The sequence below is a fragment of the Amblyraja radiata genome, chromosome 20 (assembly GCF_010909765.2).
Source record: "Amblyraja radiata isolate CabotCenter1 chromosome 20, sAmbRad1.1.pri, whole genome shotgun sequence".
NCBI lineage: Eukaryota > Metazoa > Chordata > Chondrichthyes > Rajiformes > Rajidae > Amblyraja > Amblyraja radiata.
The window spans coordinates 21,872,315-21,886,199 of NC_045975.1; the positions used below are offsets into that span (position 1 = coordinate 21,872,315).

Here is a 13,885-nt window from a genome sequence, read left to right on the forward strand (position 1 = left end):
TTTCTCCACCAATCACTTTCCAGGCTTGGTCCTGCCCTTCCAGCTCTCTTCCTGCTTCCCCCCCCCCCTCCCCTCCCCACTGCGATAAATCAAAACAGTCCTGACCCATCCATCCGCTCCAGAGGTGCTGCCTGACCTGCAGAACGTGCAAACTCCACACAGACAACATCCAAAGTCAGGATCGGAGGGGTACAAGTCTCTGGCACAATGAGGCAGCAACTCCACTGCTGTGCCACTGTGCTGCTCTCTATTTATTGCACAAAGAACCGAACACAAAATATATTAATCTTTTGAAGCTCACCGCCATGTTAAACATAAATCATTGAAATGGAAAGAAGAACTTACTTTACTTGCACTTCTATGCTTATGATTTCTGAGGAAAAAGTAATTGAACGATAAGATGAATACAAATTTCCACCTAATTACTTTTATTGTAAGCTTCGTAAAATAATTTCTCTACGCTGCAAACAAAGGAATGAAACAGTAATAAAGTTCTTAGTTAGCTTTTGTAGTAAAAGAAACTATTTGGAAATGCACCAAATTACTTGGCAAAGTATAAAATAAACAGAAGCTATAAGGAGACTGTAAGAATTGTCTCACACAGACCACCTGGCAGTCAGGGGCCTCCGACTCATATTAATTTGATGATTGATATTTAAACTTTTGTTGAGCATTGAACAATGAATGTAAATGTTCTCATCTTTTAGTTTAGTTTAGAGATAGAGCGTGGAAACGGGTCCTACGGCCCACCGAATCCGTGCCGGCCAACAATCACCTGCACACTAGTTCTATGTTATCCCACTTTCGCATCCTACACACAGGGAGGAATTTACAGAGATCTATTAACCTACAATTTTGCAAGTCTTTGGGATGTGGGAGGACACCGGAGCACTCGAAAGAAACCCATGCAGTCGCAGGGAGAACATGCAAACTCCACACAGACAGCACAGTGGCGAGGCAGTACAGTTGAAGCCTCATGGTGTCTTGTAAACCAATTACTGCAACTCCTTGTGTCCTTTTGTGTAGACAAGCATCTGCAGTTCCTTGTTTCTACTATTGATATAGTCATAGAGACATGCAGCGTGGAAACAGGCCCATCGGCACAACATGCCCACACCGACCAACAAGCCACATCTACACTAGTCCCACCTGCTTGCGTTTGGCCCATATCCATCTAAACCTATCCTATCTATGTACCTGTCTAAATGTTTCTTAAACATTGTGATAGTTCCTGCCTCAAATACCTCCTCGGGCCGCTGGTTCCATATATCCACCATCCTTTGTGTGTTGCCCTTCAAGTTCCCAGTAAATCTTTCCCCCCTCACCTTAAATATATGTCCTTTGTTTCTCGGTTCTCTTATTCTGGATAAACGACTCTGTGCATTCACCCTATCTGTTCCTCTCATGATCTTATAATATAAGATCACCCCCTCATCCTCCTGCACTCCAAGGAATAAAATCCCAACCTGCCCAACCTCTCCCATAAATCTTCTCTGCACCCTTTCCATCTTTCCTAGGGCTCCACCAGCTTTGACCCATAACCCACTAAACCCATCCTATCCATGTACCCATCCAATTGTCTCTGAATGTAAGAGGATGTCGAGTTCCAATGTTCTCCTTTGAAGCTCAGTTTACAGATCTTTGAAGAGCAGTTTCAAGATTCAAGAGAGTTTGTTGTCATGTGTCCCTGAGGACAATGAAATTCTTGCTTTGTGTCGGCACAACAGAATATAATAGGCATGAATACAGAACAGATCAATTACATTATATAAATATATACGCACATGAATAAATAAACAGATAAAGTGCAAATAAACAGATAATGGTCTATTAATGTTCAGAGTTTTGTTTGAGTTGAGTTCAATAGCCCGATGGCTGTGGGGAAGTAGCTATTTCTGAACCAGGATGTTGCAGTCTTCAGGTTCTTGTACCTTCTACCTGAAGGTAGCGGGGAGATGAGTGTGTGGCCAGGGTGGTGTGGGTCCTTGATGATGCTGCCAGCAACGTCTTGAGGCAGCGACTGCGGTAGATCCCCTCGATGGTAGGGTGGTCAGAGCCGATGATGGACTGGGCAGTGTTTACTACTTTTTGTAGTCTTTTCTGCTCCTGGGCGCTCAAGTTGCTGAACCAAGCCACGATGCAACCGGTCAGCATGCTCTCTACTGTGCACCTGTAGAAGTTAGAGAGAGTCCTCCTTGACATACAGACTCTCCGTAATCTTCTCAGGAAGTAGAGGCGCTGATGTGCTTTCTTTATAATTGCATCAGTGTTCTCGGACCAGGAAAGTTTAAATTACAATGTGAGGCATCTAACTTTTGCAGGTCGATGTTCCATTCTTGCCAATCTGCACATCATTACTTCTGATGGATACGGCTTTGGCGTTTCTAGAGCAGCCTCGTACATTATTGCTTCAACAGCAAATGAGACTATTACCGTAGGAATCAGCGAATGTCTTAACAACCAGATGGTAAGTGTTCACGATAATATAAACCCTTGAGATTCCATGTCACTTCGCAACGTAGAGTACAAGGTTGTCTGAACTGCTACATCTTTCTAATTATTAATTATCCTGCATCATTCAACACAATTATCTAACTTTTAATCAAGAGCGTTTGCAAGCCAAGTTCAATTAGATGAATTCTTCAGCATCAATTTTAACATTTCAGGGCTGCGTTACCACAATGGTATTTGTTATAAGAAATAACACGGACGCGAATGTAATCCATTTGCTCTACTAGGAGGTAATTTGCAGCTGGTTCATTTTAAACTTTCTGCAATGTTTATAGTTTGTTTTATGATCTTCATAACTATTGGAGACACTGGCATTCAGTCTTTTTGGCAAATAGTTCCCTATTTCTCCGGGTGATGACACTTGCAGTGAAACATTCCCATGTACACTGGGGACTCAGCTATACCCAACTAATTTAGAGTCATGGAGTCATACATGGTGGAAACAGGCCCCTCGGCCCAACTTGCCCATGCCGACCAACATGCCCCACCTAAACTAGTCCCGCCTGCCTGCCTGCCTTTGGCCCATATCCCTCTAAACCTATCCTATTCATGTACCTGTCTAAATGTTTCTTAAACATTGTGATAGTACCTTTAGTTTAGTTTAGAGATACAGCACGGAAACAGGCCCTTCGGCCCACCAAGTTTATAGCACTAACACTATTCTACACATTTTGGACAATTATACAATTTTTACCTAAGCCAATGAACCTACAAACTTGTACGTCTTTGGAATGTGAGAGGAGATCAGAGCACCCGGAGAAAACCCACGCAGTCACAGGTAGAGCGTGCAAACTCCATATAGAAGTCATCCATAGTCAGGATAAAATCCGGGTGTCTGACGCTGTAAGGCAGCAACTCCACTGCTGTGCCAACTTAGTGTATACCTGTCTCAATTGCCTCCTCCGGCAGTTCATTCCATTCCATATACCTATTACCTTTTGTGTAAAAAATACAGTTGCTCCTCGGGTTCCCATTAAATCTTTCCCCCCTCACCTTAATCCTATGTCCTCTGGTTCTTGGTTGCCCCTACTCTGGGTGAAAGACTCCGCATTCACTTTATGTATTCCTCTCGTGTTCTTATACACCTCTATAAGATCACCCCGCACCCTCCTGCCCTCCAAGGAATAAATCCTGCTCAACCTCTCCCCATAGCTCAGAAGTTTGAGTTCTGGTAAAATCCTCGTAAATATTCTCTGCACCCTTTCCAGCTTGATGACATCAATCCTATAACAGGGTGACCATAACTAAACGCAATACTCTAAATGTGGCCTCACCGATGTATTGTACCAATGTTCTTTGAACATTTGAACGTTCTTTGCCCAGTAAACTAGATATTGTGTGCTGGCTGACGTCACGACTGTGAAAAACATCAGAGCTTATCTGTAATCTTCTCTCAGTCAATATCCTTGCATACTTAAGCACAATATTCACAGCAAGAGTTTAGAGATATAGCATGGAAACAGGCCCTTCAGCCCATGAGGAGGTAGTTGAGGAAGGTACTAGAACAGCATTTAAAAGAAACTGGGAAGACTATGTAGATAGGAAAGGCTTAGAGCGCAGTGGGTCAAACGCAGACATATGGGTCTAGCTAAGAAGAGGCATCTTGGTCAGCATGGACAAGTTTGGCCAAAGGATCTGTTTCCATGCTTTATAACTCTATGACCAAGTTGAGGAGAAATGTCTTCACTTGGAAGGTTGTGAACTCCAGCGGGTGGTGGAGGAATTGACAAATGGTATGTTCAGAGAGAAATTGCTAACGCCTTTGGATATATGAACAGGGGGATGAAGAAAGATAGTTAAGAGCAAGAATAGGCTACTTCAACCTTGAAGTGTTGTAATTTAGTCACCACAGCAGACTAGATGGGCCTATAGCACACTTGTTCCTTATTTGGAAAGTCACAGTGGTGCAACGGTAGAGTTGCTGCCTCACAGCGCCAGAGACCCGGGTTTGATCCTGACGATGGGTGCTGTCTGTACGGAGTTTGTACACGCTCCCTGTGACTCTATTGGTTTTCTCCGGGTGCTCCGGTTTCCTCCCACACTTCTAAGACGTACAGGTTTATAGGTTAGTGGGTTCTGTAACTTGTTAATTATCCCGTGTGTAGGGTAGTGCTGGTGTACGGGGTGATCATTGGCTGGCGTGGACACAGTGGGCTGAGAGGCTTGTTCCCACGCTGTATCTCTAATGTAAAGTCTAAAGGAATGGGCCAAATGTGGGCATCATGGTCGGTATGGACAAGTTGGGCCGAATGGTCTGCTTCCATGCTGTGTGACTCTAAAATGGCCGAATTTCCAAACAATAACTCTTTAATACATAGTGTCTCGGAGAGTTGAGTTCACTGGATATTTTGAAAGAAGTTCGGGTCCTGATGTGACCAGACCTGAGCCAATCCACACTAATCCAATCATCGTATCATTAATTATGTGTTTACTTATCAAGGACACCTGGTCCACAGAACAAATGCGTCCTTAATTGGCTGTTACTAAATATCTTTGCTACATCGATATAATATATCAAAACTGTTAGAAGGGGTCCTGATTATTAAAATGCATCTATTAAAAATATTTGTGGAAAAAGACAGGATGTTTGATACTCGGTCATGAGAAAAAATGTGAAGCCTGTGAGTGAGTCGTATACATCCACATAGTTTATTATGCATGCTTCGTATTTTGTTTAAACTATCTGCTACTATATCCTCCTCCTTCTATTTTGTCTTGGTACCACATATTTTTACAATTCAAGTGAAATTGTACCATGGAGACACAAGGAACTGCAGATGCCAGAATCTTGCGTGGAACACAAAGTGCTGGAGTAGAGATTTAGAGATACAGCGCAGAAACAGACTCTTCGGCCCCCCCGAGTCCGCGCCGCCCAGCGACCACCCATACATTAGCACTGTCATACACACTAGGGACAATTTACAATTATACCGATGCCAATTAACTGACAAACCTGTATATTTTTGGAGTGTGGGTGGAAACGTGAGTACCTGGAGAAAACCCACGCGGTTACAGCTGGAATGTCCAAACTCCGTACAGACAGCACCTGTAGTCAGGATCAACCCCGGATCATTGCCACTGTAAAGCAGCAACTCTATTGCTGTGCTGCTGTGCCGCCCACAGTCCATAGTCTCAGTGACGGACACAAAGTGCTGGAGTAACTCAGCATCTCTGGAGGACAAGGGTAGGCGACGTTTCAGGTCAAAACCCTTCTTCAGACTTGGTGAGTTATTTGGGACGTGGGTGTGGATGGTGATGCCGACTTATGTAAAATATAACATGTGCAAGCTTTCACAGACCGTAACCCTGGCGTAGGTCGCGGAGTGCCTGTATTTCAAGATTTGGAACTATTCTTAGTTTTGCTCCTTAGACTGAATACATCTATTAACAGAAAACACATACCGACTGCTAATTGAAATTGTTTATGTCATCAGTGTACAAGATGGCGGCAGAAATGTGGTGACACTTGTGTACTGCCTCAGTGTAATCTACTAACCTACACTCTTGTAGTTAAGTAAGATTGTGCCAATATCTAGCAAGGTTTTTACTGAAGATTTATATTGAAGATTTTTACTGACCAAGATTTTTGCGTAAAAAAATGTTTTACTGCCATGTGACAATAAAGTACCATCGGACCATGTGCAATACAGATTGATTTGGAAAAGGATTACAGTTAATCTCCATGTTTCTTTCTAATCAGATCACAATGATGCAACCACAAGTGAACTCCACCTACATCTGCCTAACGAAGCTTAATATAACTCATGGGTCGAATATTGTCATTATCGATCAGCAAAGGAGAACGGTAAGGTCATTATATTTGCAAATCACCCTCTTGACTCCCCTGAATTTCTTCATCTTTTTCCAGTTCTTAAGAAATTAATATACGTTGTATCAATTAAATTTTGTGATAAAACCAATCAAAAATTAATTACAAATATAATCACCCCATACACTAGCACGAGGGACAATTAACAATTTTTAGCAAAGTCAATTAACCTACAAGCCCACATGTCTTTTGAGTGTGGGAGGAAACCAGAGCACCTGGAGAGAGCCCATGCAGACACAGGGGAAATGTAGAAGCTCAGTACCGACAGCACCTGTAGTCAGGATCGAACCCGAGTCTCTGACGCTGGAAGGCAGGAACTCTACCGCTGCACCACTGTGCCACACAACTAATGACTGTTTTGTTTGCGGTAGTTGAACGTTAATTCAAAGTTGGCCTACACTCCATTCCGAAGATTTGATTTTGAGATCGTTGATACTGGGAGCATGTACACCATTGTGACTCCAGCGGGTATAATCATACAGTGGTTTCACAGCACCAGGATTATGGTCATCAACACTGGAACACCCAGTAAAAAGCTCGCTAATTTGGGACTATGTGGTATGTGAACAAATGTTTCCTTTACGTGTTTTAAAGCAGATTCCGACAGATAAAGGCCAAGAGAGTAAAGATATTTAATTACATGCAATAATGGTTCAATGGTTTCTTCATTATCACCACGTAATCCAACCCAAGGTACAGTGGGATTCTGTTTTTGCATACAGATCAGTAAGATCATTGCCATACAAAAGTACAATCCCCGGTTAAGTACATAATGCAAAGAAACAGCCCACGGTGTCCATATGCAAGAGTCACCAGGTTTTGGTGCTGTTTCACCATCCCAACAGCAGCTGGCCATAAAGGCCTGTTGCAGCCGTCACCTCTGTCCGATTGTCCCACAAACTGTCGTCCCTCTCCTCGCCCGGCCACCTTCAGCCTTCGTGCCCCGGGCTCGCCTACCACAGCAGAACTGGAAGACGCGAATGGTTCTTCCTTCAGTCCCTTGTCCAGCATCTGCCACCAACTCCCCCCCACGTCCTCTCAGGTTCCCGGTCTCCAGCAGGGGTCTGGCTCGGCGGTTTCCCTTTCCCAGTTCCCCGGCGGGGGAGTCGGGCCTGCCGCCAGAGTACGGCTGCAACTGGCTGGGACCCGAAAACTGAAGAGTTTTTAAAGAATAATCATGGTGTACGCGAAATTTAAACCGGGCATGAGAAATGGTGGCATCTGTCTGAGGGCCTCCAATGAGGAAGATGGGAGGTCAGGACCCTTCTCTAGTTGTTGATAGGGCGGTTCAGTTGCCTCATAACAGCTGGGCCGAAACTGTTCCTGAATCTAGAGGTCTAGAAGTTTTTCACACTTCTATACCTCTAGCCTGATGAGAGAAGGCAGAAGAGGGAGTGCCCGGGTGAGACTGGTCCTTAATTATGCTGATGGCCTTGCGGAGGCAGCGTGCAGTGTTGATGGATTCAGTGGAAGGGAGGTCGGTTTGCGTGATGGTCTGGGCTACGTCCACAACTCGTTGCAATTTCTTGTAGTTCAAAAATCTTGTCGTTTAAATCACTGCCCTGAATCTGTATTTTCCAACATATTTGCAGGTTATTGTGACGGAAACCCAACAAATGACTTGACTTTTAAAAATGGCACAGTTCTTGGCAAGGATGTTGATCCAGGCGTCTTTGCGGAGGAATGGGCAGTGGCCAGCACGGAGACTGGAATTAAAATGATTCGGCAATATGAGGTGAATTGTTCGACTGGCAACTGCTCCGAGTGCTTCAAAATGCTCCAGAGCGGAACATTTGCCCCCTGCCATGCACAAGTAAGTACCTCATAAATTAGTCTTAATTTCTCAATGGTCAACCCTCATTCCCCATTCAATGCCACATATGAATGATACATATAGAGATGCTGCCTGACCCACTGACGTCTAGGTCCAGAGGGCACAGCCTCAATAAAAAATACTTGTCTTTAGAATGTAGATGAGGAGGAGTTTCTTTTGACAGAGGTCAGGACATAGGAGTAACATTCGGCCCATCAAGTCTACTCTGCCATTCAATCACAGCTGAGCTACCTCCTAACCCCATTCTCCTGCCTTCTCCCCATAACCTCTGACACCCGTACTAATCAAGAATCAAGAGGGTGGCAAATCTGTGGAATTCATTGCCACTGAGTCATTTTTTGTAAACCAGCATCTGCATTTCCTTGGGTCTTCATTCATTTCATGTTGCCTCTCTTGTTTCCAATCTATTATTTCAAACTTCTTTGCCATCAATCATATCTGGCTTGTTTCTTCCCATTCTGCAAGTCATTTATGAAATATGCTTCTTGCTTTGTTTCTTCGAAATGACTGCCGTCTTTAAGCCCAAGGATATCAAATTCATCAGCCTTATAGGGTATCCCATCACTTTCATATTGAGAATCTCTGAGTGTTCCTGACCATTCGGCCCATTGAGTCTGCTCCACCATTCAATCATGGCTGATCTATCTTTCCCTCTGAACCCCATTCTCCTGCCTTCTCCCTATAACCTTTGAAAAAGCCCTTATTAATCAAGAACCTATCAATCTCTGTTTTTAAAATACCCAATGACTTGGCCTCCTGTGGCAATGAATTCCACAGATTCGCCACCCTCTAGCTAAAGAAATTCCCCCTTTTATTATGAGGCTGTGCCCTCTGGTCCTAGACTCTCCCTCTGCTGGAAATATCCTCCCCACTGCAAAAATAGTCTAATTTGATACACCCTATTTTTGTATTTGTATTGGAAATACAATGTATTTGCAAATTGAAGAAAATAGCAAAAATCTGAGGGCATTTATATAACCAATGTGGTTTTTTGTTTATATTTGAAGATCTAGTGTCCATCCTGTGCTTTATTGTTTAGTATCTGCCTGGTTTCGAGGGGTTCGGCCACAGGGAGAGGTTGGATAGACTTGCATTGTTTTCTCTGGAACATCGAAGGCTGAGGGGAGACTTGGTAGAAGTATAGAAAATTATGAGATGGATAGATAGGGTAGACAGTCAGAACCTTTCTCCCAGGATGGAAATGCCCTACACTGGAGGGCATAGCTATAAGGTGAGGAGTTAAAGTTTAATGGAGATGTACGGGAGAGTGCTGGGGACTGGAACGTACTGCCCCGGATGGTGGGGGAGGCAGATATGTTAGTGGCATTTAAGGGGCTTTTAGATAGACAAGGAAATGGAGGGATATGAATCACATGCAGGCAGATGAGATTAGTTTATCTTGGCAACTCACCTCAACACAAGAGGGTATAACTTTAAGGTGAGAAATATTTAATGGCGATGTGTGGGGCAAGTTAATTTCACACAGGGAGTAGTAGCGGCCTGGAATACATAGCCAAGGGTGGTGGAGGAGGCAGATACAATAGTGGCGTTTAAGAGGCTTTTAGCTAGGCATGTGGAGGTGCAGGGAAGAGATGGATGTGGATCATGTACAGGCAGATGAGATCAGTTCAACTTGGCATCATATTAGGCATGAACAATGTGGACCGAACGGCCTGTTCAGAATGGCATCAGTGGACAGGTGCTGTCTGTATCAGTGTGGGCTGAAGGGCCTGTTCCTGTGCTGCACTGTTCTATGTTCTACAATGTTACAGATCTTAATCAGCATTAAGAACGATTTAATTCCTATTTTGATGGTAGGTTTCTCCAGAGATGTTTTGTGAACTCTGGATCCGAGACTCGCTGTTTGTACACAACCATTGCTCGGCGCTGGGGGCGTACGTGGCGCTGTGTAATAAGTTCAGTATTTGCCTTGACTGGAGGAGGCCAGACTATTGCGGTAAGTAGCACTGTTGTATAAGTTGACATGTGGTTGTTGCTTGGCTAAGGCAACAGATTCAATGGCGGGCAAAACCAATGTAATCGGCCTAAATAACAAGCCTGAATCATCTGCTATGCTGCATCTCTGAATCAGACACAAAGTGCTGGAGCAACACAACAGATCGGGCAGCATGTCTGGAGAACACAGATGGATGACTTCTTGGGTCTGGACCCTTTGTCAGACTGATTGTGTGTGTGGGGGGGGGGGGGGGGGGGGGGGGGGAGGGGAGACGGAAGAAAGCTGGAAGAAAGCTGGAAGAGAGGAGGGGCAGGACAAAACTGGCATAAAACCTCTCACTTGTCTGGCCCATGTCCTGCCCCATCTCTCTTTTCCAGCTTTTTCCCCCACATTACAATCAGTCTGAAGAAGGGTCCCAACCTGAAATATCATCTGTCCATGTTCTGCAGAGATGCTGACCCGCTGAGTTACTCCAGCACTTTGTGCCTTTTTTTGTGAACCTGCGTCTGCAGTTCCTTGTGTCTACATCTTTGAATGTAAGGAGTCTGAAAACTCCATACATTCAGGTTCCAGAATAGCTTTTTCCCCCAACGACCATTAGGCTTTTGAATACTGCACAAAACTAATCATAATTAGAATTAGGTAGAGTAAAGGGGAAGATACAGAGGTGCAGATTATAGTTCTCAGCATTCTAGTGCACCAGTTCCAATGACAAAGTCCAAGGTCCACAATGGGGTGGAGGTGAATTGGACAGTAACCTGGCTTATGGAAGGACCGTTCAGAAGCCTGGTAACAGATGGGAAGAAGCTGTTTGTTGGTGCCCGCTTTCTGCCTGACTATGAACTGCTATGGACTGTCTTTGGTTGCACCAAGAACTTTGGGGGGTTTTTTCCACTAGTATTGTGGTTATTAATTTATTGAATGTTTTGTTTATTATATATTAATGTGTATTGTGTTTACAGGCTGTTATGCTGCTGCATGTAAGAAATTGTCAATACATCTGATAATGAGACACTCTTCACCTCATGACATGAATTGGATCTCTTCCCATTACATCTTATTTGCTCTGCAAATTGATGAAGGAAGAGAAACAAATAATAGAGATGATGAATAGTTACGTCTGATATAGAACAAGAAACAAACAGGAAATGAGATTATGTGAGAGATTGGGAGAAAAAAATTTAACTCATTTTTACTTTGTTTAAAAATAATACAGATGGAAGTGCATTGAATGCAGTTTGTAAATGTTTAGTTTATTGTCGTTTGTACCAGGGAACAGTGTGCAGCTGCTTGTTGCATGCTATCCAGTTAGTAAAAAGACTAGATTACAGTTGAGCCGTCTACAGTGTACAGATACAGGATAAAGGGTATAATGTGTAGGGACTGGTAAATGATAGCCCCAAGGTATCCACAGAAGTAGATGAGAGGTCAGGATCATTCTCCAGTTGTTGATAAAATGGTTCAGTTGCCTGATAACTGCTGGGAAGAAACTGTACCTGGATCTGGAGATGTGTGTTTTCACAATTCTGTACCTCTTGCCTGATGGGAGAGGGGAGAAGAGGGAGTGTCAGGGGTGAGACTATTCCTTGATTATGCTGGTGGCCTTGCTGAGGCAGTGTGAAGTGTAGATGGAGTCAATGGAAGGGAGGTTGCTTTATGTGATGGTCTGGGCTGTGGTCACAACCGGGTGGAATTTCCTTGGATGGAGCTGTTCCCAAACCTTGCCGTGTGATTTACATTAGTCCTTGCTAAGTTGAGCAAAAAGCAGAGCGAATGTACAAAAGTCACTAATATTCTTGCCACAAGATAGAACTGGCAGCCCTGTTCATAATCATTAGGATACATAAAGTAACTAAATATAATTATATTTTGTGGTTTTTTTTCTGCTATGTTTATTTCAGCTTTCACGTGTCCTCCGCCCATGATATACCAAGCTTGCGTGCTGACCTGTGAAGCAAAGACCTGTCAGAACAGAATTTTCTTCCCATCAGAAGATACTTCATGTCCCACCATAAGTGAAGGATGTGTCTGTCCGGAGGGATCCATTCTCCACCGCCTTGACTCCACCCTGTGCATTCCTGAGGCAAAATGTGGTACGTGGCAGAGTCCCACACAATATCTTTAGTCTAGTGCAGAGGCACAGCACAGAAACAGGCCCTTCATCCCACTGAGTCCATGCTGACCATCGATCACCCGTTCACACTAGTTTTATGTTATCCCTCTTTTGCACCCGCTCCCTACACTCTAGGGGCAATTTACAGAGGGCCAATTAACCTACAACCCCACATGTCAATGCGATGCAGGAGGAAACCGGAGCACCCGGATGAAACCCGCGTGATCATTGAAAGAACATGCAAACTCCGCACAGATAGCACCTGAGGTCAGGATCCAACCCAGGATCTCTGGCACGGTGAGGCAACGGCTCAACCATATCTAAATGCGGCCGAACCAAAGTCCTATAGAACTGTAGATAGACACAAAAAGCTGGAGTAACTCAGCGGGACAGGCAACATGTCTGGAGGGAAGGAATGAGTGATATTTTGGGTCGAGACCCTTCGCCTGTAACATGACTTCCTGACTCTTGCATTCAATGCCCTGACCGATGAAGGCCTGCATACCATAGGCACACACTGTATACTATAGCATAGTATTGGTAATTCCACATACTTATTGCTTAAGGTCATTGAGTGTATTTTGTACTCTTCAGCTTGCACTGATAGCTGGGGGCTTCCGCACGCTGGGGGCGATACGTGGAATGCATCAGTGGACGGCTGTTGCATGTATCAGTGTCTGGAGAACGGGACCATTGTTACCGTTGACCACGACTGTTCAGCTGTCCCAGAACCAGTTTGTCGTCGCTCTGGGGAAGTAGTGGTCAATCTCGCTGGCGATCGGAGCTGCTGCCCTGAAAAGATATGTGGTAAGTGTTCAATTCTGTTCAACGATCATTAATCCTGATAAAATAATATTTTACCTCTTTGTGGTTTTTATCAAAAATAGAACATTAAAAAATCCAATCTCTGCTTATAAGCATCATCATCATCGGCGGTCACTCGGAATGAGTATGAATGTCCTCTCCATAGGGTCGTCTACTTGTGGGTCTGCAGATGTCTGTAGAGGCCGATCCACGATCCACACACATTGGTGCAACGTGGGCAGTGGAGACTGGCGGTGATTGGTAGTTGTCGAGCCCCCTTCTCTCCTTATGGTGCTGTCGCTTTGTCTCTGTGACATGGTGTAGTTCCATTTCGTGACGTGCACAGATATCCTCCAGGAGTGCCTGTCCAGTGCAATGTGCTCCCAGTTGCTCGATGTGAAGTGGAATTTCTTCAGACTTTTCTTGATGTTGTCCTTGAAGCGTTTCTTTGGCCTTCAATTCGCTCACTGACCTTCCTTCAATTGAGAGTACAGGATTTGTTTAGGGAGACATGTGTTGGACATGCAGATGACATAGCCAGTCCATTGAAGTTGGTGCTGCTGGTCATGTTGGCTTCCTCCAAAATGCTGATGTTGGTGCGTTTGTCTATAAGCATAGCCTTCCTTCCAAGCAACATCCCAGTGAATCTCTTCCACACTCTTTCCACTACAACCACATCCTTTTGTGTTTAGTTTATCATCATGTGTACCGAAGGAAAATGAAAAGCTTTTTGCTTTGTGCTATTCCATCAGTGGGAACACTATACATGATTACAATTGAGCCGTCCACAGTGAACAGATACTGGATAATGGGAATAACGTTTAGTTCAGGATAAAG

General features: G+C 44.2%; 1 protein-coding gene across 2 annotated transcripts in view; it reads left to right on the plus strand.

The window, feature by feature from the left end:
• Nucleotides 1–13,885, plus strand: part of otog (otogelin) — a 120,491-nt gene that overhangs the window by 92,496 nt on the left and 14,110 nt on the right. For both annotated transcript variants that reach the window (XM_033039001.1, XM_033039002.1), the window contains exons 38-44: nt 2,322–2,467; nt 6,212–6,316; nt 6,712–6,898; nt 7,933–8,153; nt 9,993–10,131; nt 12,033–12,224; nt 12,839–13,051. In XM_033039001.1, coding sequence (XP_032894892.1) covers nt 2,322–2,467; nt 6,212–6,316; nt 6,712–6,898; nt 7,933–8,153; nt 9,993–10,131; nt 12,033–12,224; nt 12,839–13,051 — 1,203 coding nt within the window. The remainder of the gene's footprint in view (nt 1–2,321; nt 2,468–6,211; nt 6,317–6,711; nt 6,899–7,932; nt 8,154–9,992; nt 10,132–12,032; nt 12,225–12,838; nt 13,052–13,885) is intronic.